The following is a 27907-nucleotide window of genomic DNA, read 5'->3' as shown; positions in this document are numbered from 1 at the left end:
ATTCTTATCCATTTACCCACTCTGAGGATTTCAAGCATCAAGGGCCTGGGAAGAATACTGTTCACTGTCTCTCTCTCTCTGAAGGTCTACCCAGAATCAAGGGGAAGTAGAAAGGATCTGGAGATGCCATTTGGAAGCCAAGGATCTAAGCTACAACAAGGGCCTGAAGAGGGAGGCTGGCTTGGAAGCGGTGAGGCAGGAGGAGGGCCGTTCTGTAGGACAGTCCTTACCAGGCCCCCACAGTTGCTGGCACTGCTCCTGGTAGGTGAGGCACATGCCATTGTAGCAGTAGGCCTGGCCACCCTCACAGGGGGTGCCGTCCATCTGGTAGAAGTTGGTGGGGCAATGGGGAGACTTGCCCGTGCAGAATTCTGGAAGGTCGCACTGCCGTGCCTGCTCACGGCACAGGGTCCCTGGGGCCAGCAGCTGAACCGAGAAAACGAGAGGGGAAAAAACTGTCAATCTCCCACATGCCCTCAACCCTACCTGCAAAGGACCTGTGAGCATCCCTCTCATGGAACAGAGTTTCCCATGTCCATTATTCCAGAGACCTCATTAGCTTAAACCCCCATCAGCCTTCTAATGTGAATAATGACTTAGAGGTTTTCAAGGTGTTTTCACAAATGCTAACTCATTTCCTCTTCTTAGCAATTTTAAGAAGTAGGTAAGAATAATATTTATGCAACAATTCACAGTTTACTAAGTCCTTTAGTAATAATGGCTACTTTTATGGAACTCCCACTTAAGTGCCCGGGACAAATATTACCTCATTTACTTTTCATGAGAGTCCTAGGTAAGTAATTATCCCTATTTTACAGATGATGAAACCAGAGGCAGAAGAGGTTAAGCAAGGTATCAAAAGTCTGGTGGTCAGTAAGTGGCTGAAGAGCCAGGCCCACTAATATACACACACACATGTGCCTGCATATATGCACACACACACTATTCACACAACAGCCCTGAGTTTCCAAAGCACCTTAGCAATACTATATCCCCACTACTGAGCCAAGCACTGGGCTAAGTTACACATACTGATCCCATGTGAGCCTCACAATATCCATGAGGCAGATGCTGTTATTTGCCTCTTTCTGGAGCTAAAATAACCTGACCAATAGCACAACAGTGGGCAATGGTGAAGACTAGGTTTCCCATTTGAGTCCTCCAATCTCCCTGGATGGGTAGTGGGTCAGGGTTAGTAACACTCTTCCCATTTTACAGATAAGGAATCTAGACTCAGATGGTTAGTAGGCTGCCCCAAATCTCACTACAGGGCTTGAACTGCAGGTCTCAGGCTCCAAGCCTCATGTTTCTGCACGCACTTCTCTCTGGAGAATTCTTTCTCAGAACCAAACCGAACGGACCTTGTCCATGCTTAGTCTCAGGCCATGGTCCAAGCCTCAAAGGACCCCACCCAGCACAACCTCCACGGGAAGATGTCAAGTCGACCCTAGAGTCAAACCAGATGGTGAGTTTCCCCAGGCCCGTAAGGAAAGCTACATCTGAAAATAGTGCCCTCCCTACTCCCAGGAGACCCCACACCACCCACAAGGTCCCCCCAGGAGAGAAGCAGAGAATGGGCCCAGCTGGGCAGCCAGCTGAAAGCATGAGGCCTCAGTTGCAAGGGCGGGCAAGGGCCGTGTGTGGAGGAGGAAGACGCAGGTCACGTCTCTACCCCCAAGGAGCAGGATAGAGGTGGAGAGGCCACACGTGGAGCCAGCCTGCCTGAGTTCAAATCCCAGCTCCTTAACCAGCAGTGGGGCTGGGGCAGCCACTTAGCCTCTCTGGGTTAGCACAGAGGAAACAGGGATAATAACCTTCTCATGGGATTGTTCAAGGACTGCGTTCAAGCAGAGCACCTGAACAGTATCTAGCACATAACGAGCCCTTAGCAAGTGGAAGATGGAAGCACAGGTCCAGAATTCCTCCCCAAAACTGTGGGGACTTTTCAGATTTCAGGAAGCAGACATTACACATGTTTGCATACATACGTATGTATATACATTCATGCATTACGTATGTATATTATATGACCCCTTCCCCAGCAAGGTCTGGGGTTATATACTTTATAATCAAATTAATTTTTCTGCAACAAAACAGAAATATTCACTTTAAGTGTGTCTTTAAAAAAGACTATCATTATGTCAATTCAGGTAAAATTTGCCACCAAACGAGTTAAGAAATTTTGTTTCCGGTTTTTAGAATTTTTTGAATTTCAGAATTATAGATAAGAGATTGTAAAGCTATAGTAAGATTAGTAGCAATATCTTCCACATCAGTACTAGAAGTGTAGGCTCCAGAGACAGGGAAACATGGTTCAGCCCCCTCCTGACTGTGTGATCGGGGGTAAGCCACTTACCCCCTCTGAGCTCCAGTTTACTCATCTTAAAGTGAGGATGTTAATATACGTCTCATTAATATACGTCCTTTTGTGAGGATTGAATGAGATAATATATATAAAATTCTCTGCATAGTGCCTGGCATCTAATAAGAAGTCCATTAACATTAATCAGAATTATGATGATTATTGTTATGAACTCCAAATAAAATCAAGCCTACTCTCCCTGGACACTTCTTTAAAAAAAAAAAAAAGTCTTCCATGAGACAAAATCAGAGAGGGAGACAAACCATAAGAGTCTCTAAACTATAGGAAACAAACTGAGGGTTGCTGGAGGGGAGGTGGGTTGGGGGATGGGGTAACTGGGTGATAGGCATTAAGGAGGGCATGTGATGTGATGAGCACTGGGTGTTGTGTGCACCTGATGAATCACTGACCTCTACCTCTGAAACTAATAATACACTATATGTTAATTAATTGAATTTATAAATAAAGTAAAATTTTAATAAATTAATAAATAAAGTCTTCCATCTTCCAGGTGGCACAGACCTCTGGGATGATCTGAAGCCAGTGGGGCATGGTATAGAAAATAGTAAACTTCATCCAAGGGGCCAGCCCAGCTGCATGTTTCCGAAACTTTGCTGCTATCACTTCCCCGGGATGGAGCCTGAAGCCTGGCCATCAGCTCCCAGCAGAGCCCTGGGCTGTCAGGTCAGAATTCTGGGATTCTGGGGGAGTCGGCGGGGGTGGGAGGAAAAGGCCTCTTACCTTACACTGGTGACAGCAGGCGCCATGGGCACACTCGGCCCCTTCCCTCAGGGTGCAATTCGAGGCATTGCAGCATGGGTTATTACATTCCTGCAGAGACAGAGGGAAAGGCCATGAGCCTCCGGGGCAGGGAGTCCGGGAGACAGGAGTCGGGGTGGGATGAAGCCCCCCCCCCCCCACTTCCTCACCCCTGCCCCACATGCCCCTGGGGCCCAAGCTCCCCAGAAAATCTTTATAAAAAATTCACTTTATAGGTTTATTATGAAGGTCATGTACATTTATCAGAGAAAATATACAAATGCACAATCCTCAGTAACACCACAACATAGACACAACTACATTTTGAGTGTGAATATTAGCCAGGCATTTTCCCTTTCACATACGTAGATACAATTTTTTTTTTACAAAATCATAGTATCCATGCTGCTTTTTAATTTAATCGAATTTGTACATTTTCCCCTGTAGTCCTGTATTCTTCAAAAACAGGTTTAGCGTAATATTACACTATATAGGAATTCTGGGGTTTGTTTTTCTCATCCCCAATAGGACGTCCAGAGACCATGCCTTCTACTCCTGCCCCCTGCCCCCACACTCCCAGGCCTTTTATCCCAGAAGACAAGGCCATCAAAAGCAAAGGTCAGGCTGGAACAACATCTGAACACAGTTTGTATCAGTCCTGAGGCCTGCTTCCTCAGACTGCTCTCACTACCTGCTGCTCTTCCTCACTCTTCACTGGCCTAGACCTATCTGGAACAGAAGGCCTTCAGGGATTCCATGCTCTCCTCTCTTCCTTCCTGCCTTATGGGCCCTGACTCGCTGATGTACAGCATGGATTTAAAAAGATGATGAGTGTCTTTATCACTCTCCTATTATGTTCATAGGCCTATTCTAAACCATTTCTTGACAATGTGCCAGACCCCATGCATAGGTCCATCACAGCCTGTGAGGCAGGATTACTCCCATTTCACAGATGGGAAAATGGAGTTCAGACAAGTCCTCTGCTGGTCAAGGCACACACCCAGCAAGTGCTGGAGCTGAATGCGAGCCATGTCTGCCTGGGGCCTGTCCCAAGCTTACGAACCATATCATAACCTTAACTGTCCCGGTCTGGCATGTTGGAGAGATACATGGCATGCCCGACTACGGATGCCCATCCACCTGTTTCCCCTAAGAGAAGGGAAAGGACACTTTCCTTCCATTAATCTCCCATTGTCCTGGGCTCCAGGCAGACCGTGTTTCCTCCCATTTCAGGGTGTGGTTCCTTCTCTAGCTGAAATGTGCTTTCTCTCCTTGTGCTGCTCAGTAACTCCTAACTTAGCCTTCAGATATGGGGTCAGAAGCCACACTCCCGCCTGTGTGGGGCAGCTCCTTTCATACTGCAAATGCTCACAACACAACATCACTGGCCCTCCTAACCCTTTACCACAGATTGTACTCACATGTTTTTGCAATTATTTGGTCAATGTGTGTTTCCCCTCATAGATGATATGCTCCACAAGGACAGGAACCACGTCTACTTTTGCCAACATAGTGCCCCACACTCAGGAAATATTTGCTGAACATAAGCCAACCGGCCGAGCCCACTCACAGACTGCTCCCCAACTCCATGAGACCCTCCATGGTAAAAGGGACAACTCCTTCCTTTCTGATGGGTCTGGACTGATCTCTTTGAACTCATGGTGGTGGAGGTGGCAGAGACTTTAACTAGTTTTTGTTTTATTATGAAAGTTACATGTTGACATTAAAGATAAAAATCAGGGGTGCTTGGGTGGCTCAGTCAGTTGAGCATCCGACTCTTGGTTTCGGCTCCGGTCATGATCTCAGGGTCATGAGGTTGAGCCCTGCATCAGGCTCTGCATTGAGCCTGGAGCCTGCTTAAGACTCTCTCTTTTCCCCTGCTCCTCCCCTACTCTCTCTCTCTCTCTCAAAAACAAAACAAAACAAAACAAAAACAAAAAACAAAAAATCAAACCACAGAGAAGGTTATAAAATCAAATAGTCTTATACAGACCTTTAGTCTCCCCTTCACATAATTGGCTGTTTTGCATATGTTAACGTACATATTTCATCCTTCAGAAAATAGACATGAAACTATCTAGTTCTGCTTTTCACAGAACAACACACATCTGCCAAAAATGACAGCGCCACGCTGCATGCCCACCACTCATTTTGAAGATCGGAAGGAAGGAAAGAGCTTGAACACAAACAGTTCTGTTCCTTCTTCCTGCAGCAGCCCTTTCCAGACCTAACAGTACTTCCTACATCCTCTTTCAATCATCTCTTCTCAGCCTAAATAGCACAAGTGTGTTATTTTAAGCATCCTCAAGGCCCAGGTTCAAGTTCATATATCCAGCTGTGTGGCCTCCGGAATAAACTCTGTGCAGCTGGAGGACCAGGGAGGCTGTCTGTAACTCCACTGGGGAGGAGATTATGGGTCTGGGGTTAGACCAGACACTCACAAGAACTCCACCCTGACCTGGACGCCAATGGAGCCAACCTCAAACTGAAAGAGTCAATGGTCCATATTGAAGGCCTGCTCGCCACACCTGATCTGTGATGGCGTCTTTCATAGCCGTGCGTATGTGGGAGATGCCTAAGACTAAGAAAGGTTCCGTTGCATTCTCTTTGAATTTAAGATTTTGAAATCAGTGCACATTCTTCCCTTCCCACGAGCACTACCATGACACCTTACCTCTTCCTCCCCACAGTCACATTCTTCCCCATCTTCCAGGTACCCATTCCCACACCTCCGGCCTCCATACAGCGTCCTGGTGTCGGGCATATTGGAGAGACACATCCCGCCGCCTGACTGCAGATATCTGTCCAGCTCCTTCCTGTTGCATCCATTGAAGACTCTTGGAAAAGGATGCCTGGCAGAGCGTAAGGTTGGAGTTAGTTGGACATCTGAGCATTAAGCAGCCAGAACAGTCTTAATCCTGCCGCCCATGAGGCTGATTCCACCTAGACTCAGACCCCCACAGTCCCATGCACACACATTCTGTCCCCTTAGAACATCACCGATACATTATCTTACAATTCTTTCTAAGCGCCCATGATGTTCTTTTTTCCCCTCACCGTGCATGGAAGAGGTATTTGAGAATCACAAGCAGCAATTTCTGCCCTTCATAGGAAGGGGTTGAAATAAATAAAGGGTAATTGAATATGTTACAATAGGTTTCCTGAGTTTTAGAGCTGAATAAAATACTAGCCAACCCAAACTTTTCCTGAAGCTGATATTAGATGGAGATTTTCTTGGAATAGAAGACCAGGCCAAAGAAAGCCAAGATCATGGGTTTAATTGCTTCACTGGGCCAGAGATCTTATGACCTCTATTCTAAGGATACACACAGCACTCCAAACTCAACCAGCAATTCATAAATGCATAATTTTATCACAACATTATGAAAGGTCCTGAGTCTTGCTATTGGAAAAAAAGAATCAGAAGTCATACGTTCTCTACCAGCAGGTCAATAACACAATTTGGGTCTGTAAAGGAAGAGCTATCCTGTTCCCAATGCTGTAAACCAACTAAAAGTTAAACACTGGAGGGTCCCCTTCAGTTGTATGGTCTTTCACAAGGAATTTGTTGCCAACAATTTTTTAGCTACTTTAGTAGTTTTTATTTGCGTATAGTTTAAAAACAAAATGGAGTAGTAATTAATATAACTCTCAACCATATGACTATAAATATGCTTTTTAGATTGAGAGAGAAAGGGATGGACTTAACCATGAGCTCTTAGGGATGTGAGCGTGACCCATGGAGTTGTACCCCGCATGTCAGTATCATCCTTTCTATGTCACAGCCAAGAAGCGACGGACAAACACTGGACACTGGAACTCCAAGAAAGTTGCCTTTCCTCCAAGAGACACTGAAACACCATTCCCTCAGAAGCATAAGCAGGCTCTAACGGTTTGGAGTAGAGGGAACACAAACTCCCACCATGATGCCTTTCCAAAGAGTGACTCAGGTCTTGGAAGGACCCAATGCTCTTTGCTGTATGAGTTCAGATACTAAATATTAAGAGTTGTGACTAAGAGTTGTGGCTGTTACCAGAATTCTCTTTCAAAGGCTCTGGTTTAAAAAAAAATCCCCTCACAGGGGCACCTGGGTGGCTTAGTCGTTAAGCGTCTACCTTCCGCTCAGGGCGTGATCCCAGGGTCCTGGGATTGAGCCCCTCATCAGGCTCCCTGCTCTGCTGTGAGCCTGCTTCTTCCTCTCCCACTCCCCCTGCTTGTGTTCCCTCTCTTGCTGGCTGTCTCTCTCTCTGTCGAATAAATAAATAAAATCTTTAAATAAAAAAATAAAAATAAAAAAAATCCCCTCACAGATACAGGGAGATGTAGCTGGCTTGTTCTTATTCCTCGTGGTAAATGCAACCTATAAATTCCCTGAGGAGTCACTCTGTGGCCATGGATGTTCCCTGTCCTTTTCCTTGTTGTGCAGCCTATGTCAGAACTTTGAATCAGCACTGACCAAAATCCCTTGGGTTGGAGGGACTTAAGGGTTGGGGTTGTTCAAAATGGGTTCTCTTCAAAAATTCATGAAGTGAAAAAGACACATGTGGTCAGGCCAATTTTATAGCTGAAGACCCTAAGACAGAAATTAAGTATATCTAGGGTTCCACCACCACCAAACCACCCACTACAAACCTAGAGCTCCTTGCACACATTTGCTTTCTTGGTTCTCTTCCTATTTCTTTATTGTCAACCTCATTTCTCTCCAAGGCCCCCACTGGAGGATTAACAGAGGCTCCTAGGGCTAATGGAGAGGAACGCTTGGGTTGTACCGTCCTCACACACTCTTGACTCACCCAGTGGCAGCCGCCATGATGCACCCGCCATCAGCCGCACTGGCCGAGCAACAATCCGCAGAATCATGGCTCATTCCGAAGTTGTGGCCCATCTCGTGGGCCATGGTGGCAGCCACGCCAATGGCATTCTCAGAGTGGTCCTGCCCAAGGAGAGAGTTCAGGTCAAGAAGACAGCTCTCCCTACTCCCTGTTTCTGTCTTTTCTTAGCCAGGCCTCACAGCTGTCCACCGATTCCATGATCAGCGCACACAGACTCCGTGATGAAAGCCTGTGCTTTTAACCGTCATGCTACATCTGTGGATAAATACAGGATAAAGGGGTGGACAGACAGATGGAGAGCAGACCGCCCTGACATCTACTTCACGGGTTAGAAACGAATAATCAACACAGTCCCACAAAGCCAGAGAGAATTTCAAAAGAAGGCAGTAATTTCCTAACCATGACTTTGAGACAAGCTCTTGTTTCACAATGATATGCATGATAACATAAACCAAGGATGAAAAATATTTTTTTATCTCTATTATCCTACTATTCTCCAGACCCTGGTCTGGAACACATGAGAGATCCAGTGACATCACTAGATGTAATGTAATCACTTCCAGGGGTCTCCTGAGCTTGAAAATTGGGGATAAACTATAATAAATGAAAATTCCCCCTTGGGTACCTCCATCTCTTAGAACTTACTGACTTCATTTTAAACAACTGCCCTACTTGATGTCAAGGTTTTTTCCTTGCAATAATAAATATTAATTTTTTTTTTCACAAGATGACCTCCTATCCTGTGAGGCAGTTTTCTGCCTTCTGCACAGAGAAGTGGCGACTCACCATGTTGACTCCTCCAGACTGGTACACGGAGCACATGGCCATGAGGGGGGCCAGCCCGATGGTAGTGCCGTGGAAAGACATGCCCCTGCAGGAAGGAACAAGAGAAGGTCATTCAGATGGCAGCTGTGAGGGCTCTTCCGCTGTGCCCGGGAGCAGGTGGCCATCATGGTGTTCCTTGACCCCGCTGACATTCCCAGATCATTCCCAAGGAGAGAGACCCTGGCGTTCTAGGCCAAATGGACAACTTCCAGGTCACCACACCTCTCACTTCCTCTCACCTACTCTCTCACTGCTCCAGAGAAACAGAAAGGGCGAAAGGTCACTTTTTCCCACAGTATGCCCAGAGCTCCATTCCCTGGAAGGAAATGGGCAGGGCTCATAAAGCTGCCTCCCATTCCTGCTGCAGAGGAAAAGGCCAGAGGGAGGGGCTGAGGGAAGAGTGGCACAGGCTCTGATGCTGCGGTGACTCATGACCACTTCTGCCAGCTGCCAGGGTCCCGGGCCACAAGCCGGGCTCTGTGGTATGCATGTTGGGGGCGGGGCGGGGGTACTGGGCAGCAGCTGTGGGGGCTGATGCTTCATTTCCACATCATTGTGGGCCCAAGGAAACAGATGTGTCCCATCAGGAACCTCACCAAGTGCAGCCGGGTGCAAAGATGAGCTGTTTCTGCCTTTGTTTGGCAATTGTGATGCAAATCTGCCAACAGCCCCCTACATTCGCGCAGTTCAATCCACCCTCTCTCAGCCGCATCCATCCAGGGCGGGGGAGAGGGGCTGAGTAAAACAGTACTCTCCCGCATGCCACTAACATGGGATTTATTTAAAGGATCTATCTACATGGAAATTCATGATGCAGTGCTTTCACAGCTCCCTGTTTGTCTTCTCATCTAGAACACGAGACCTCTGAGAGCCAAGATGGCCTTATTTATTGGGTGGTCACCAGAACTTAGCATAGTATCTGACACATAGGGGCACTTAATAAATGTTTGCTGAATTGAAGGCAGATTCTTCTTCAGAGAAACAACAGTCTGCAAGAGGACACATAAAATATACGCAAATCTCCATGAAGCCCCACAGGTTGTTTGATACACTTAGTCATGGCCTTGAGGAAGTCCTACTAGACACCTGGACTCAAGGTCTTGCCCAAAGCAGGACACCAGGCTTCCAAATTTTGGGGCAAAACCCAAAAACTTCCTAGGTGAATGTACCGTTGCGAAATACACATAGCCCAGATTTTTGGTACAGTTATTTCCCCATTTCTTTAAAGATTTTTTTTTATTTGAGAGAGAGAGAGTACACACAAGCAGGGGGAGCAGCAGAGGGGCAGGGAGAAGCAGGGTTCCCACGTGGGGTTCCCAGGACCATGGGATCAGGGCCTTAGCCAAAGGCAGATGCTTAACCAACTGAGCCACCCAGGCGCCCCTCCCCATTTCTTTTATTTTTTTTTCTTTTAAGATTTTTTTTTTGACAGAGAGAGACAGCTAAAGAGGGAACACAGCAGGGGGAGTAGGAGAAGGAGAAGCTGGCTCCCTGCTCAGCAGGCTCTATCCCAGAACCCCACTGATCATGACCTGAGCCGAAGGCAGATGCTTAATGACTGAGGCACCCAAGTGTCCCTCCCCATATCTTTTAAAGAGTGAACAAATGTTTAATGATTCAGAAAGACTTTTTAGGGAACAAAAGGAAAATAGTTTTACTATGTATGTGCCTTTTGTAATAACTGCCTCAGAATACCTTTGGAAATCAACACTAAAAATACCAGATATTCACCCCCTCATCCCCCGGGGGACTTCAGGTGCCATCATGACCCCCAACACTATCTATTCTTTTCTCTCTGGGATTGAAGAAATTCTGGCACAACTCCCTCCACCCCCAAATTCTCCCTGCCTCCCAACACATGGTTCCGGCACTATTTGCCACTCGAACTGGCTCAGGCTCTCAGCGCTGATCTAAGGAGGCTACTGCTTTGGGAGATGAGCATGTGTCCTACAACCAGGCACCACCAAGACCAAAATGAGGCCCTCAGAAAGTCTGTTTGAAAGCAGCCCCTGACGGTCGGTCACTTCCCAAACACACACCCAACTGTTTCAGATGTTCAACAGAATAGGTGTTAAGTCTCAGCTTCTCATCTAGACTGTCAACGCTTCCTGGGGTTGTTATGACTCTTAGGGTTTTAGTATTTTCCTGGGTGCACTGGGGCAGAGCACATGTCTGAGAGCTAAGGGATTATTTGGACCAGAGAGGCGGGATAGCTGGTCCCACCCACACTGAGCCCCGGGGGGGAAAGGGCAGGGAGGGCACACACAGCAGGCAGGGGCTGGGCAGCCAGGCCCGAGGAGACACACATGCACAAAGGCCACGTACGTGATTAACTGTGCGTTGTCATGGTTCTTCTGGGCGAGCAGCTTGCGCCTCCAGCTGAGAAATGACCAGAGAGTAGAGTAGGGGTTCTCTGAGACTTCACACATATTCCCATGCGTCCAGACTTCCAAGCCCACGAGGGCAATCCGGATGTTCAAGGATCGGTAGAACTGAAAGTGCACACGAGAGCCACAGCATCATCTGTCAGCACCACCTGACGTTTACGTGCCCCTTCCTAGCCCCAGCACTCGGAGCAGGTGCCGGATTGCTCGTTGGCACGTGCCTCCCAGGGCAGGGAGGCCACAGGGGCTCCTAGTCACATGCCTCAGGAGGGAGCAGTGAGATCCTGAGAAAGATGCGCAACGTTCTGGAAGCAGAGCTGGGGTAACTTAGCTAAGAGGAAAGAACGCTGAGACGGAACAGGACACAGACTTGCTTCCAAACGCGGGCAGGGCTGGCATGTGCAAGACAGGATCAATGTTGTTTCTAAACTGCTCCTAAAGTGGGATGTGGCCAGTAGGTACGACAGACGGGAAGACCCATTTCATTTTAAAATAGAAAACCAAAAACAAAAACCGTTGTAACTAAAGTGAGTCCTAAGTGAGCTCAGAGCTACGCTTTGCTGTTGTCTGTGGTAAGAACCCTGGGCCGAGCCGTCAGGTACAATCTCTCTCCCAGGTCCTTACACGGTACTTATCTCGTTTGTACCTGTCTAAAAAGTTAGACAAAATTCCTCTTGTATGCTCAGGCGGAATTTACATACCATAAAATCCACCCAGTTGGGGTGGACAGCTCACTATTTTTAGTAAATTTCCCAAGATGTAAAATGACCACAACAATCCAGCTAGAGAGTATGTTCCTCATACCAAGAAGTACCTCGTGCTCATTTACAGTCTTCCCATGTTCGCCCCCAGACCCAGATGATCTCTAATCTACTTCCTGCCGCTACAGATTTACCTTTTCTAGACGTTTCCTCCCTCTTACGGGAATTACACAGTATGGGGTCTCTGTGTCTGGCTTCTGTCACTTAGCACATTTTGAGATTCATCCACCTCCTGGCCTATGCATCAGTTTGTCATTCTTTTTATTGCTAAATAGTATTTCGCTGTCTGGATATGCCCAATTGCATTTGGATGCATTACCGGGTGAAGTCACCTACTCATTTTGGAGGTAAACGGGTATAAATGGTATGCGAGTAGATGGACACGCTTATTCTCAAAAGTCTCCTTTCCCGTCACTGGAGGTGTTTGGACTTTGTCACGAATGGCATGGACAGGTAGCCAGCACGAGACTGCAAAGGTCCCAGATCACCTCTAGAGTTCTGTCCAGCCCAGAGATCCTGAAATTCTATAAAGGAGACCTGGCTCTCAGGTTCCTTCAGACTAGAGCTACACCTGACCTTTGTGACGTGGTGTCCTTCCTCTCATACACATATCACCAAGAAGAGGGTTTTCTTTAAAGCTAAGTACCACTGGAAGGTATACGTTCAACAGATTCTTCGACTGGCCTACCCTAGAGATTACTGAGGCAGGGACTCTGAAAACAAAACCGCACGGAAACCCAGGTCACATAAGTAGAAGATACCATCTTAATCCAAAATTGGCAGGTACGGCAGCAGCTAAAAACAACAATTGTAACATCAACGTTTATCGAGCACATTCTATGTCCCAAGCATGGACGCTTAGAAAAGCTCAGTAACTTGCCCAAAGTCTCAGCAGGAGGACAGTGGAGCCGGGAGTAAGGCCCAGAGGATCGGATCAGATCTCAGAGCCACTCGAGGCCCTCACTGCTTCACTGCTGACGTATTTACACATCCAGAGAATCCTCTTGCCCCCAAGAAGGGTGTAAGGTGGGTTCCAGATTCGGTGAAATAGCCACTGATTGCAAAGGAAATGTTGATTTTCCCGTTTTGTGCCAGGTCAGTCATTACAGAAAATAAAGGGTTTGGATTCCAATTCGAACTTGCTTCACGAGGGAGCTTTTAAGGACTTAAACTTGGCTTTTTCACAGTTCAGGAAAAACATTTTGGATTGGGTTCATGATTCAGCAAATTAGTGCAGTTCATTCCAGTTTTAGTTCAACAACAGTTCAGTTCAAGTAGCTGGGTCAGCAAGCCTCAGAGAAGTGGGTTTGCCTTCTTCCACCCCAGCCAGAGTGACTAAAATTAGCTGCTCAGGAGAAAACCAAGACCGCTCCACAGAAGGGACGAGCTAAGCAAGACTAGGGGCTTCACAGAAGGGCTGGGGTGCAGCGTCACCTCTCTTCCACTTTTCATCAGCGCCCTTGGTTCTACCACACAGACCCGCTGGAGAGTTCGCAAACGGGAGGCCCAGCCAAGCTTCCCACCTGCTGGGTCTCCAGAACAATAGTGAGAGCAGGGTCTGCCTCCTGTATACCCCCCAGGAAATGAGGTTTTCTTGTTTTCCCAGATGTTGAGTGTTTAGGATGTAGGATCATTTAAATGTTATTGTTGAGTGAACTGAGGGCTAGAGAGAGGACTGAGCTGTGTCCCTGGAGGCTTTCCTTCCAGGAAATGCTGATGACTGACTTTCACCTGTCACTGACCACTCACCAGTGTTTCCAGAGCCATCTAGGGTGAAACAAAAACGCAGACCACAGACTCTCCCACCTGATGACTTCAGAACACTATTGAATTTGCTTATAAATCCATAAAAACAAAAACAAAAAAACCTAAGTTTTCTTCTCTATCTTCTAATGTTTGGAAAAAAATAATTTCCCTTTTAGACCTGGGATCCACGAATCCCTAACAGGCCCAGAGGCAAGCTGCAGAAGTGCTGTGAACACCCTGAAATTGTACAATAAATGTTTTCAGATACTCTAAGAGACCTGTGACCTTAAACAAATGAAAATCTATTTTTAAAAACTGTTTACTACTAGCCTATCAAGAGAGTACTGTAATTTAAGGTTATCTATTCTACTGCATTTTGAGTATAACAAATACCTTTTTCATATAAACAGCATATTTCCAAGTCCCAGACCAGCCTGCTCTAGTAAAATTCAAGAATTTGGGTATTTCCTAAGGGCATGTTTTAAAAGGGCCTGATCAGGAAACTTAACCATTCACACGGTCTTTCTAAGAGATAAATAACTTTAGAACCATTTTATAGATGGAGACTATACAGATTGGCCCAAAACAAACCACTCAACTTTGAAGGCTCTGTACCTTTCCCATGCTGACCTACCTCAATTCTCCCCTAAGTCAGGACACTTCTGGGCTTTATACCTGGAAGGAACCTTAGAGAACCTTCAAGCAGTCTTAAACTGGGCTCTGCATGTCCTAGGTTCCCTGGCAGCCATTTGCAGGGGTGAGGGGAAGGAGCAAGAGGACAACACTCTTGATCCTCACCCCTGCTTTGGTTAGAGAGTCTGTTTTTATCTGACTTTTATATTAGACATAGGCATAAGATGTCATTTAAAAGAAGGGTTCCACCAGAAAAACACAAATTTTGAAAGCCATTAATTTAAGCCAGCCCCTCTACTTTGTAAATTTAAACGTAACAAAACAAAACTGCAACCCAAAGAAGGTAAGTTCCCTGGCTAAGCTCATGTAGTCGAGGGGTTTGTCATGAGCACCCTGAGCCTCTACGGCATTGCTATTCTGTCTCAGAAACTGGCTGGGGTGACTGATCCATGAGGCAGCTCCGGTGCCATGCGATCTCCTGTCCTGTGGCCCCTCTGAGGTGCTGGCGCCTTTCCCACAAAGTACACACCTGGTCTCACCTTATCAACGTAATTGGCGATCTCCATGAGCTTGTGTTTGGTGGCGTCCTGGTCCCGCCGATTCTTCTGAAACTAAATGGAGCAAGCAGAGTTAGGTGAGGCCCCAGAACCCCTTTCTGGACCCCTCCTGTGCCCCACCTCTTGTCTTTCAATTAGATTTTATTTTCTCCAGACTTCTATGAGCAGTTATTTTTATGCAATTTCCTCTCCTCCCACACCCTCACCAGTGTCAGCTCAGGGAGGGCAGAACCTGGGTCACATTCATCACGGCATCCCCAGCTGCCAGCTCCGTGCCAGGCACACCGTAGACATGTAATAGCTGTATGGTAAACTGAAGTCTCTTCCTCCAGCCATGGAAGTCAAATCTGTTCTCCTGTCCTCCAAATTACCAGGTTTCCTGCGGTCTCTCACTGGGACTCAGAAGTGGGACCAATCTGATCCTTGCTTTGGTCATCACTCCAACATGAAGCCATCATCACAGGGATCGCACGAGGCCTCCCTACATGTGATCAATCAACACTGATTGTCTGAATGTCTGCCATGTGCACAGCATTATGCGTGGCACTAGGTACGAAACCGTGTGTGAGATCCTGGTAATGGCCCACAGGACCGTGCATTAAACCAGAAAGAGAGGGGCAGCTGGGTGGTTCAGTTGGTTGAGCGTCTGACTCTTGGTTTCTGCTCAGGTCATGATCTCAGGGTCGTGAGATCAAGCCCTGCATCAGGCTCTGCGCTCAGCAGGACTCTGCTGGGAATTCTCTCCCTCTTCCTCTCCCCTCCCCCTGCTTGCTCACGTGCTCTCTCTCTCTCTAAAATAATCTTAAAAAAAACAAAAAACAAAAAACGGAAAGAGAGCCAGAAATAACAAGAATGGCAGATTCTGTATTTAAGGAATGCACAATTAAAATGGGCACATAAATAGCTGTGGGAGGCCGCGTGAATGACACACATCGGTGCTGGCAATCGTAAGGCCTTGGCAAACAGGCTGCGTCTGGCATGCCATTTGGATCGATTGGCAGTGCCTTCTACAGTGAGAAGACGACTGAGACAGCATGGGGGTCAGCAGGAAAGAGTGCTGTGCTCGATTGCAAATATCTGCCATGGGTACCAGTACATAGCCTCACATTTACCATTCCTGCCTGAAAGGGAATAGATCTCTTTCAGCTGCCACGATGAAGGAAAGCTTCACAGTGTAAAGATAAAATCTGTTACAAGTGCACCCTAAGTTTGCAAATGATGGGCATGTCCTGTATGCTGCCATTGTTCCAGGGAATCTGGATACCTATCTGATTACTTTGTACACGCTACCATGGGACTTCAACTCCGACCCTTCACATCGTTCCTCCACTGAATCCCACAAAAATGTTCAAGCAAGAATCACAAAGAACAGCGAGAAAACACCCTGGGGTATCTGTTGGGATGAGGGTGTGTCTGGCCATGGATTCAGGGGAGAAAACCGCCGTTTCTGTTCTCCCACTGCTTTTGGACTTCCTTAGGCTTCTTCGGAACTGTGGCTCATCAGAACTGTCAATCATCGCACTTCACCATTGCTTTCTAGAGGGCAATTCGACGCAAAGGCCTATGACTTGGACCTAATTATGACTTGTGAATCCTGACGTTTCTCTTTATAGAGTCATCCCATTTCTAAGTTGGTCTCACTGCAGAGAAAGGGTTGCAACATTTACTGAATATTTATTAGAACGTCAGAGTCAGAGTTCATTGTTTTTCAAATACATTAATCCTGTCTTTAAACAACTGCCTGACAACACCACGGTAGTTGAAGTAATGTACCATGTTGCACAGAAGAGCCTCAAGCAGGAGTAGCAAACTTTCTAGAAATGGCCAGACTGTCAATATTTGAGGTTTTGCAGGCATATCATGTCCCCTCTACGCCGCTCTGCCACTGCAGTTCAAAAGCAGCCACAGACAACACACAGCAGGAAGCACTGGTGTCAGTAGCTCTATTTACAAAAACATGTGGTGGGCTGGCTTAGGCCACCGGCCAGAGTTTGCAGATACCTGATCAAAAGAAAGAAGTATCTCAACCTTACACTTTCTAGGGTGACACAGGAAGTAAAACGTGGTATATAACACCTGGCCTTCTCCAACTACCCCACTTGCTGTCCGGAGCATGACAGCGCTCTGCAGGCCTGTTTTTACAACTATCCCATGTCCTACAACATCCCATCTCGCTCTTTCCCTGCTTAGATTTCCCATTTCACTTGCAGAATGAATAAACGGAGAACTGCCCCAGGCCCTCCCACCTAGGCCCAGGGAGTGAGCGGCCGCTTCGTGATTTTTACTGCAATAACTCCCTCTCCGGGTGCCTCTGCTTCCTGCACCGAGTTCAGGGCCCAGAGAAGGAGCCTGGCCTGTCTCAGCGCCAGGTTGTAAATCACAGATAAGGCAGCCCTCCCCTTCCCCGTCTTCCCAACCTCTCATTAATTAATTGTCAGGAATACATTTCTGCCTGCAGAAGATGAGAGGCCACTGGAAAAGGGAGTCAGGGAGAGGTGGTGTGGGGAGGTGGAAGATTTGTCAGCCTGTGAACCATCTGGCTGATTACATCCCTCTCCCGTGAATCACTCAAAGCCCAGGACCCTGAGAAATGAGCACATTCCCGATCCACAGGCTGCACGAATCACACCCTGTCGGCAATGCCTATGGGGCTGGGGCTGGAGGCTCTCTCCTCTGGAACAGGAAGACGGCCCTAGACCACATCACAGTCCTAGAGGCAACTTGGGGGCCACTTTTCCTCTTGGGGTTCTGCTGGGACCCCGAAGGTCACGAGACTGAAGATACCCAATCCCTAACCCACCCCCACTACTTCAGCTTCCAGAGTTTCACACCCAGTAGGTTTTAGAACCTTCCAGCAAGATGCTACTGGGGAGAGTGCAGGGCCGAAGGGGAGGATCACCCCACCTTTACATTAGAGCAGGAGCTTTGGGGGTCCTAGGAGCTTTATCTGAACCAACGATTCTGTGGCTAAAAAAAAAAAAAAACAAAAAAAACACAAAAGAAATGTTCAAGACTATGTATGAGATGATCTTAAGATCATCTAACAAAAGCTTAAATGGAAAAATGTTCTGGAGTCAGAGGAACTCAGCTTTTTTCCAGCAGCCCTCTCACCGCAAGGCAGTCCTGCTGGGCAGGGCCAGCGTCGTTACCTCTCCGCATGACCACGGAGCTCAGGCTTTTAAATCAGCTTTAGATTTAGCTCCCCACACCGCTCCCCCATCCTACACACACACACCAGTCTTTGGAAAGGAAAACAAAAGAGAGAGAGAAAAAAAAAGGAAAGGCTCCTGGAAAGACCAATACCTACATCAGTTGCAAAGCTAAATTCTTCCCAAAGCAGAACATGATGTTCCCTCGGCCTGAAATGCCCTTCACCTCCACTCTTCTGCCCAGGTAACAACTCCTTGCCCTTTAAGGCAGCTCAAGGCCACCTGCTCCTGCCACTAATGATCTTCTGGCCCGAAGCCTAGTGTTCTTTCCACGACCCTCACTGCCCCAGGATCCGTGCTTTGGGACTGTGGACTAGGTAAAGCTGCCTTGGGATGAGGTCTTTTTGGGGATCTGGTAACGGCAGCATCTGGAGGGGGCACGAGACAGGCGGAGCTCTGACGAGTTCTGTACCAGGGGAGCCCCAGGCGAGGCGGCAGCATTAGACCATGGTGAGTGCTCAGTTCGTTGTGACTGTCCCTGCCCAGCTGTGTTTAGTTGTGGTTGAGTCACTACACAAAGTGAGAATTGGAGGTGAAACATGGTTAGTGTAGGCAAATATGGGCTCTGGAACCTGAACCCCCTCTTCCAGTTTCAGCTTCAACATCATCCCTGTGGAGTTTCCCCAATTCCCAAAACCATGCCAGCCCTCTCACGATCTTTGCTCTAATCCCCTGTAAAGATCCATCCTGGCCGTCACCACACTTGAGTTTTTGTGCCGCTACTCTAAACTTTGATGTCAGGGACAGGTCTGGGCTCATCTCCTGGGGTCAAGCACTGTGCTTGACACATAAGAGAGAATCAAGATATCACTGATGAACAAATGAAAGAGTGAGAGAGATGAATGCTCATCAAATCTTAGAAGCCAAGGCCCCTGAGAATCTGGCTGATTTGAGAAATATAGAATTAAAGGGTAAACAGCTATTCCTTAGGTCAGTAGTTCTCAAACTTGCCTGTGTCCAGAATCACCCAGAGGGCTTGTTAAAATAGGGATTCCTGGCCCCTGGCCCCATAGATTAGGACTCAGCAGGTCTGGAGTGGGGCCCAAGAATTTGTACTTCACAAGTTCCCAGGGGCTGCTGATGCTTTGGGAACCATGGTTCTCATTTGGCACCAAGGGGGTTATAAAAATGGACCCACACATAGGCAGGAAAATTGTATTCAATCAGATGACTGAGAATATACTTATTATCTTTGCAAAAAAAAATTTTTTTTGAAATTTCTATGGAGAATTTATGGGTTCCCTAAGAATAAGCACCAAAACCGAAAGGTACTCAGATTCAATTTAAGAAATGTTAATCTAAATAACGCTGGTTGCCCTGATTTTCTATCTAATTAATGTATTGAGCCAGCAGAGATTTTTTCCTTGATTTTTTTCCCCAACTATGTTTGAAATAGCAAAAAGAGCCCTCGGTCAGATTTAAGGCCCAAATCACACGACACACTGGAGAAAGATGAATGTTTCAGCATTTCCCCAAAGTGGGTGAAAGCCTGGAATGGAAGCTATCGAGAGAGTAGTTTTTCCGCTAAAACCCATTGCCTCCCCCTTACCTCTGCATAATCAGCCACGAGGTAAAGCTCCACGTACTTCATGGAGTGTAAATCTTCCCGTTTCATCTAAGAAAGAGATATAAACAGATCAGAGCTGTAGAAATGGTGGGCATGGCCTCATTTCAAAACAACTGCTAAGAAATGGTGCTAGTTAATAAGCAGTGGACCTCCTCACTAACTTTACATTTGATGCTGGCTACGGTCCCATTACCCTCACTACACCTTCCGCCCGCCATCTTGGTTATCGCTGGGGCTGCTCTGGGACTATGAGTCCAGTCCTTTATACTCAAAAAATTATGAGCTGGCTGGCAAGTACAGGGGCCAACATACTGTGAGGGAACATGCTGACAATCAAGTTCCCAAAAAGCATTTAAACCACATACCTCTATTTTCAGTATACATAAATACAAGCACTTTGTGCATATGGTTAAGTGGTTATTCCAAAAGGGGAGGCATATTTTTTTTCTCACATTTTAAAGTTTCTGAAATAAGCATCTCAGGGTATTTTAAATGTCATAGTGTTTTTCCCAAAAGTTTTTCCCAAAAGCAGTTATTCCATCCAAACAAGGGTATCTCACACAACAGTGAAAAAGATAGTAACTTAGAATTAAAAAAAAAATAAAGGTTATTTCCTCGTTCCTGGCCATCTCCTTTAATTTAGAAATACTCCTGGATCCAAAGTAAGGATCCGCAGAGGGGAAAAACCTACCCCCAGGTTGACGCCTGCATTGAGACTCACCCTGCGAGGTCGTTTCCTGGTCTGGTTGGTATAATGAAGGACCCAGTCCCTGGTGGTGGACTTGGAGTACTCGACCCCACAGTTCCCCAGGGGCAGCTTGAGATGTTCAGATCTGTAAATAAGGTGGTGGCCCTCGCTGTCAGGGAGGGGCTCGATGATGTAGCTGAGGTTACTGCTCACCATGATCAGTCCTCTGTCAACGGGAGAAACAGAATCTCTGGTCAAAGATTGTAGTCCTGGAAAAGTCTCTTGCTCAGGCCTCAGTTTCTCCATACGTGAAATGACACAGTTGGTTTTGATCATTGGTGCTTAACTTTACTGTGGGGTCACGCACCGTTGGGTGAGAATCTGATGCAAACTCAGACTTCCTCTCCAGAGAAATCTGCACATGTATATGAAAGGTGGTACACAATTTCAGGTACTAAAAGCTTATTATGAAGAAGCTCAAAGGTTCTAAAAAGGCTCACCAGGGACAGTTCATAATATAAAGGATGGTAAGACCAGGATTCCAAAAAGCTTCCCAAACTCAAACATGGCATATGACAAATCAAAAGTTGAAACTTATAGACTCAGAAAAAGATAGTCTGGTGACTGGAAAGGAAACCAGTGGCCTGGGGGTGAGAAAACCCAAGTTCTGGTCTTCCCTCTAAATGTTAAGCTGTCAAATGATCTTCAATGAATCTCTTAAAAAAAAAAATCACTCAGTTTTCCCCCTGTGTAAATGCAAATGACAATTTACTAATTTAACAGGGCTCCAGATGATTAAATGGAAAGATTTTTGTGTACAGAAGAAACCAAAGCCAGAGGCATCACTGACGGCTTTCCTACCAGCCCCAGTCAGGCTGCTCTTCACTGAAGTGATGACCACAACCAAGGATGGGAAACTACTCTTGGCTCTTGGTTACAGATACAAGCACTGAACTCAGAATAAGCACATGTATTCATTCATTCTACTCTTCCACTCACTGAACTCGCAATCTGTACTAGATGTGGTGTAGACATGATCGCTGTCCTCGAGTCATTCACAGCTTCATCAGAGGACAGTCATTCATTCCACAAGTGTTCCCTGAGCTCCTGCTATGTGCCAGGCATCAAACTAGTTGCTGAGGACGGAGAAGAGAACAAGACAGATGAAGCGCCTGCCCCCATACAGCTTAGACTCTGAACCTGGGAATAAATCACTAGAGTATGTAACAGAGACAGCAAAAAGATTTCATCGCCCCAAACACTGATGGACTGGACACAGCTGCCTGGGAGCATGACATCAATGAGGCTTCCGAGAGAAAGAGTGCATTGACCTATTCTTGGTCGCTATCCCAAATAATCCATGGAAGGGTGAGTACAGGCCCGTGTAGCAGGCATCTGCCATCCTTGATGTAGCCAAGGAATGCACTCAGTCAGGGCTCCAGGGGAGGAAGAAGCCCAGTAATAAGTCCCAGGGCACCAGCAGCATTTCATGGGCTCCAAAACCTCAGGCCTTCATCTGTCCAGAAAGTTCAAAAGGCTAAAGTATCTCCAAGTCACTCTTTGCCACTTCAAACTGGCAGGACCTCTCTCTGGCTGCCCCAGTTTCCACCTCTGCCCCTACCCCCTCGAGTCCCCACCCAGGTTTTGCCCTTTGGGAAGAGCCTGTGATGCCTGTGGGAGAGACAGCGCCAGGCTCTGATCAGCAGCAGCCTTCCTGGAATCCATCCCTGGCTGACCTCATTCCGGTGCCAGGGAGCCTGACGACTTCCTGGCTGCCTCACCCAGGCTGACACAGCAATCTGGGACCAGCCCCGTGGCAGGACACCCAAGGTACTCCCTGAACAGCTGGGGGTGGGAGAGGGGTGAAGAGCAAGGGTCACATCCGCTCTCGAGTCCAGACAGGAAAGGGCAGAGGTCAGAGCCACCGCGGGCATCCTGTTCCCAAGCTTTCTTCTCATCTCGGCTGACCAAGGCCCCTCCCATGACCTCAGTTTCCCCCAATGCTCCAAACATTGGAAACAGAGGGCTTGACAGCAAGTCGGATGATGGTTTTGTGCCCATCAGGTTGTGGCTGCGAAGATAACACCCAGTGAGTGGAAAGTTCCACACAGGAACCAGGAAGGTTCCAGTGTGTTGACCCAAGCCTCTGGGTCAAACAGAACAGAGGTCAAGGCAAAGCTTGGTACATGGTGAATAAGAGTAATCACGGTGGCTATATAGAGGCTTTGCTATGGTCCGGGCACTGTGCTGAGAATTTTCTTCTTCACACTAACATTCCTGATCCCCGTTGTACAAATAAGAACCCTAAGGCTAGGTGAAGTTAATAAACCGACCCAAAGTCGCACCGGTAGTAAGAACTCAAGCTGTCTGGTTCCAGGTCCCACAACCTGAACCACGCCCTCGCACTGCATCTGTCACAACAGCGCTGTAGAGTGGATCAGAAAGATATCCCGGGTTTACAGATGGCTACAACCGACTGTTAACTCTCCACGGAGGTGCGATCGCCTGTCGGAAGTAAGACAGCAGTCTGCTGGGAGATAACAAGACAAAGGAGGCATTTAGTCTGCTTTTCATTGTTAGGGGCCATTTTTTGTGAGTTAACTACATGCCAGGCACGGTGCTTAACAATCATCATTCTTTTTTTCTTTTCTCAGTGTTATAAAGCACCATCATGAGTCCCATTTTACAGATGAGGAAACTGAGCCCCAGGGAGGTTCCATCACAAGGTCTGCTGGGTATTTGGAGCCAAAGATTTAGGGTCTGGCAGTCTCAGGGCCGTCTGCCTCCATCACTGAGTTCCAACCTTGCAGGTCCAAGAGCTCCAGGATCAGAGCTCCCAGAGTTCCCTAGTAGACTGTTCTGCAGGGTATATTAACACTACAGATGTAGGACCCTCAGATTCTGTGGCTGGAGCACCTACACCGCGAACAAGCCCCGTGGTAATTCCCTGCACAGGCACACTCCGGAAGTCTGGCTTAGCCCGTCTTTTCACAAAGGTCCAGACGACTCTGGTTCAGGGAGTGGGCAGATAATAGGGCTCAGAAGGACACTGAGAACTCGTGGCCGCTCCCCTCCCCTCCCCCTACTGTGCTTCCTGGTAACTTGCCCCCCTGGCACAGCTGCAACCCTCCCAGATTGCCTGCTTTGGAGGAGAAGCTGGCACAGGCCCCATGACTTCACAGTGAGCACCAGCTTTGACAATGGTGGGCGTAGGAGGGGATTTCTTAGAATCTAGTTGCTGTGGCCCTCCCCTATCACCACCCCCAAATCCTGCTAGCTGCTCTCCCCTGAGCACCCACAGGTCATTTATCTTTCCAGGAGCCTCAGTTGATTTAATTTGCTAAATGTAAGCCGTGGCAGAGCTCTGCCAAGGGGCACGGGAGGGGGGCCCAGGAGGCTGGGTGGCTGGGACCTCACATGCTAGCTCCATTCCACTCTCCACTCTATTGCTCATTGTTGAGAGCTTGATATAAATGAAATTATAAAGAGGAACCCTGGCAGGGCAGGACAGGCAGACAGCAGCGAGTGAAGCGTGCTTAACTCTTGACTGACCATGGGACTCACCCAAATGCACCCTTGAAGGACCTAGCCAAGAAGTGCTTCCTAGGAATGTGTCCATTCCTAGGGGAATGTGAACCTAAGGGGACACATCCCATGTCCCTACGTCCAGAGCTGCTCTAAGAGGTACTCCCCTTCTTTCTCTTCCTTCCCCACCCCGCCCCAATCTGCATCCAATGAGAAGGGGGTAGCTGGGGGCACCAAAGGCAGCACAGAAGGAAGAAGGCACATAGGTGACGCGCTCCCTAGGGAATGGGGCGGCAAGGGACAAGTGGAGAGTGTAAGCTCAGGAGGGAGACACACCTGGGTTCAAATTCGGGCTCTGCGGTCGACTAGCATTGTGCTGGGCAGCTCACACCGTGGCTGTGATAACTGACTGAAGTAATAGGGAGCCATTCTGTAGCCATCCAGCACACATATATGGAATCTCTGATGTGCCAGGAACTGTTTTAGGCTCTAGGGAGGCAATATGACCGAAAAGAGTCCCTGCTCTCAAAGAGGCTGCACTCATCCCCTAATGTAAATCCACCAATGATGTCACGACCGTTCCCACTTTATAGGCGAGAAAACCGACCCTGGAGAACTAGGTTTTAGAGCAAGACTGGTTTGACTCCAGAATCTACTACACCTGTCATGACTTAGCGGAACCGCCCCACGCGGGCTTACTCTGTGCCGGACACAGAGGCAGTGTTTATTCTGTGTTCTTCAGAAGGAAGGCCAGGTATTCAAAGGCGGAAGGCCATGCCCCTCCCTGGCAAAGGGGCAGACAGGGATGGCCTGCTGCGGGTGTACGAACCACCTCCTCCTGCCCCAGGCACCCACCTCCCTGGGACCGTGCACGCTCGGCAGCACGGAACTTCCAACGCTCAATAGTCCTTCGAGTGACCTGATCTATTTTCTTTTTCAGATGAGAGGAACCAAAGCCCAGAGAACAAGGAGCTTGCAAGGTTACCCAGCGAGTTAATGTTAGAGCTGGGGGCAGATACCAGTCTTCTGGTGAACAGGCTCCTCATTCCCCAGTGGGGCCCTGACACAAGCCCCCACCCCCACCGCCCACTCACAGCCCCTGCACCATGAGCACTGTTTGTAAAACTGACGAAGGCCCACGGGGGACGCCAGTCCAGCCGAGGCAAAGAGAAGGAGAAAATGATTCGGGGAAGGCAAAGCTCAGAGATCACATCGCCAGGAGGTGTGGAGCTAGGTCTCAAACTCAGGTGTCTTGACTCTAAATTCTGAGCTCCTTCCAGGCCATCATGCACACATTCTTACACATTCTCTCGCGTTCATTTCCAATCTCATGGTCTCTCTCCTGCCCTCTCTCACAGATCTGAGTCCTGGGACGAGGAGTCAGGTATAACCGCAGTGAATGTGGGTCCCAGAGTTTTGAGGACAGAGCTGCTATCACATGATTTATTGTTTATCCTTGAAAGACCTTCTATGTAATTAAACTTGCCGGACATTCGTAGATAAGACACTATGCAGCCATTCGAAGAATGAGACAGATCTATGTGCGCCTAAGACATAATGTTAAGTGAGTGAAAACTTACAAGACGTTATGTATCGGGTAATCTTACTCGGATTAAGAAACGTCATGGCTACATACGATTATGTCTTTCAGTTATGTGTATCCCCAACAGTGGTTATATAGATGGGGAATGCAACTGGCTGGGACAGTGGGAGGGGATAAGGAACTTTCACTTCTTTTAACTTGACACTTCTAGATTATTTGAATGTTTAACACATTAGTTATGCAATAATAATTTTCCATAAGCATTTTCGTTAAAAATAAACAACTTACCAGGAGGTAAAAAAAAAAAATGTTTTACTGCAATCCATACCTCTCTTGCTCACAGAGAGTGAGCTGGGGACACATACACAAACATACACAGGCACACCGTGTCTCCTAGAACCCACAAGTTCACTCACGTTCCCTTCATCCCAGTACTGCCTAGATTTCTTCACAAATAACCGTCCTTCCTTACATTGATCCTATCTGTTACTCTGCAAAGCATTTGTGCATGCAAGAAGTCAGGTAGACATTAGAGGATGAGTTGTTGATCAGAGATAGACTGGGGGAGCCCGGATACCCACCATCCCTAGTGAAATGGTATGCCACATCTTTTTACTGGTGTATTTTATAAGTATCCATAGCTGCTGTGCAATTCTTAAAGGTGTCAGCGGCCCAAATATTATAAAACACAATATTACCTACCAACTTTCTTTTTTTGCAAGAAATATTTCTAAAAGGATAAACAAGAAACTGGTAACACAATGACTGCCTCGGGGGCAGGGGGAAGACCTGGAAATCCTGGGTGAGAAAGAACCCTATCTTTCATTGTACCCTCTCTTTTACACTATTTGAGTTTGTTTTTCCTCTGATCATGTATTACTGCTTCAATTAAAGTCACCCAAACACAGCTTTGGAGAGAAGAGGGGGGCCCCACAACAATCTGGAAACTCTGGAAACTCAGGGGAACTCCTCTGTATTTGTATTATCAGCCTGAAGATTCCATTTGGTATAAATCCTACCTGTTTTCTCCAATCACAAGGAGCACGTTCCCAGGAGAGAAGCACCATCACTATGGGGACTCGCCCACGGAGGCACGGCATTATGAGCCTTGGGGAGGGACTCGAGGGCTCCATGGGTTTCAAGTCTGCTGCTGCTGCAGCTGCTCCTTCCCTAGGGTCCGAGTGAGACATCTGGTATACGTCTCTGGCTCTTAAGCCAGCCGGGCCCACAGATGCCCTTAAGTTCTTAAGGTGTGGAGTGAGAAGGCTGGGAAAGTAAGATGAGTGGACTGCAGAGGGAAGCATGCAAAACACAGACACATGGACGGCTCACCCGGTTTCCCCCTGTCAGCACGGCTGCGGGAATGATTTACGAGAGGCCAAGCCAAGTTCCCACTGCTCCAGACCACGGACACAGAGGAAGAGGCAGAGAGAAGCAAGGCACACCTGCACGCTCCCTTTCTTCCTTCTTGGGACAGACATTGTTTACTTGCAGACTGCAGGTGGTGGTGGCTGGGCCTGTAAACACCACTGGGAGACCAGTTGGCTTGGCTCAACCAGGTCATCTGAGCAGGGGATTTGGAGCCACCGTTATGGTCTCCCAGCCAAAACTTGTTTCCTGCTTAATTCCCTCCGGCAGACGCACCACGAAGCCTTACAGAGGAGACATGGCCCAGTCTATAAACAAACACATGGGATCTGCAGCACGAGGGGCCTTGTACCTGCATGTGAGCCTGGGTGAAGCCTTAGCACGGCCTCACTGTCACAGGATGATAATAACCCTGCATGTCTGTAGAGTGCTGTAGCTAACCTAACCCTTAACATTCTCTACCACGCCTCTCATCCTGAAAATTACCTTGCTTCTCGCTTCTCTTCCTCCCTCCTCTTCTCACTAGATGCCCATTTCCTTTTTTACTGCCAGCTAGTTCTTCTACCCGAGGAGAGCAAAGGAGAAGTGGGGACAAGCACTCACGCTCATTTCAAGTGTGTGAGCCATGACTTCTATTTTCTATATTCTCATGTTCTGACAGCTGGGGCCTTGCCCTTCTCAGGATTAGCCAATTCCTAGGGATGGTAAACAACTTTCAAATGCAGGCTCTCACCCTCTTGGCCAGTCCCCCTGCCCTGATCACCCCAGGGTCAGGTGGAAGACAACTTAGGAGCAGCCCCTATGCCCCAGGTCTCACTTCAAACGGGCCAATCCGAAACCAGCTAACCTTGCCTTGCCTGTTTCTTCCTGTAGAAACCACAGCAAAGACTTCTGCCCACATCCCCTCACCCCACACACCCTGAACGCCCCACAACCTGAACCGTATGCTTCCTTAGGTGCTGTGCCCCCTCCTCTTGGGATCTTGAGTACAGCAAACTATTTTTTCAATGACAGTCATCTCCTGATCTTCTGGCTTCACCATACCTAAATAATAATGAAATCTCAAGTTCCTCAAGAATAAAAAAGCTCAATCTCAGTGAATTTGTAGATAATCTGGGATTTCCCTGGTCTCTCCCAAGCTCAGTTCT

At 47.7% G+C, this 27907-nt stretch overlaps 1 protein-coding gene across 2 annotated transcripts in view; it reads right to left on the bottom strand.

Moving 5' to 3' along the window:
* The window catches only part of ADAM19 (ADAM metallopeptidase domain 19), a 78044-nt gene that overhangs the window by 15177 nt on the left and 34960 nt on the right, over positions 1-27907 (bottom strand). Inside the window, exons 1-10 of one of the 2 annotated variants that reach the window (XM_087867827.1) lie at positions 27695-27755; positions 20357-20549; positions 19618-19683; positions 14842-14913; positions 11104-11270; positions 8740-8824; positions 7915-8054; positions 5796-5973; positions 3104-3193; positions 231-426 (exon numbers count right to left, since the gene is read on the bottom strand). In XM_087867827.1, the coding sequence (XP_087723953.1) occupies positions 231-426; positions 3104-3193; positions 5796-5973; positions 7915-8054; positions 8740-8824; positions 11104-11270; positions 14842-14913; positions 19618-19683; positions 20357-20539 (1177 nt within the window). In that variant the 5' untranslated portion in view covers positions 20540-20549; positions 27695-27755. Of the gene's footprint in view, positions 1-230; positions 427-3103; positions 3194-5795; positions 5974-7914; positions 8055-8739; positions 8825-11103; positions 11271-14841; positions 14914-19617; positions 19684-20356; positions 20550-27694; positions 27756-27907 lie in introns of those variants that run through there. The other variant, XM_045791996.2, reaches the window with a different exon arrangement.

Source organism: Ursus americanus, chromosome 15 (genome assembly GCF_024610735.1).
Source record: "Ursus americanus isolate L20-20 chromosome 15, mUrsAme1.1.p, whole genome shotgun sequence".
NCBI classification, from domain to species: Eukaryota; Metazoa; Chordata; class Mammalia; order Carnivora; family Ursidae; genus Ursus; species Ursus americanus.
The sequence above is the reverse complement of the archived record's forward strand: the minus strand, read 5'-3'. Positions and strand labels throughout refer to the sequence as shown.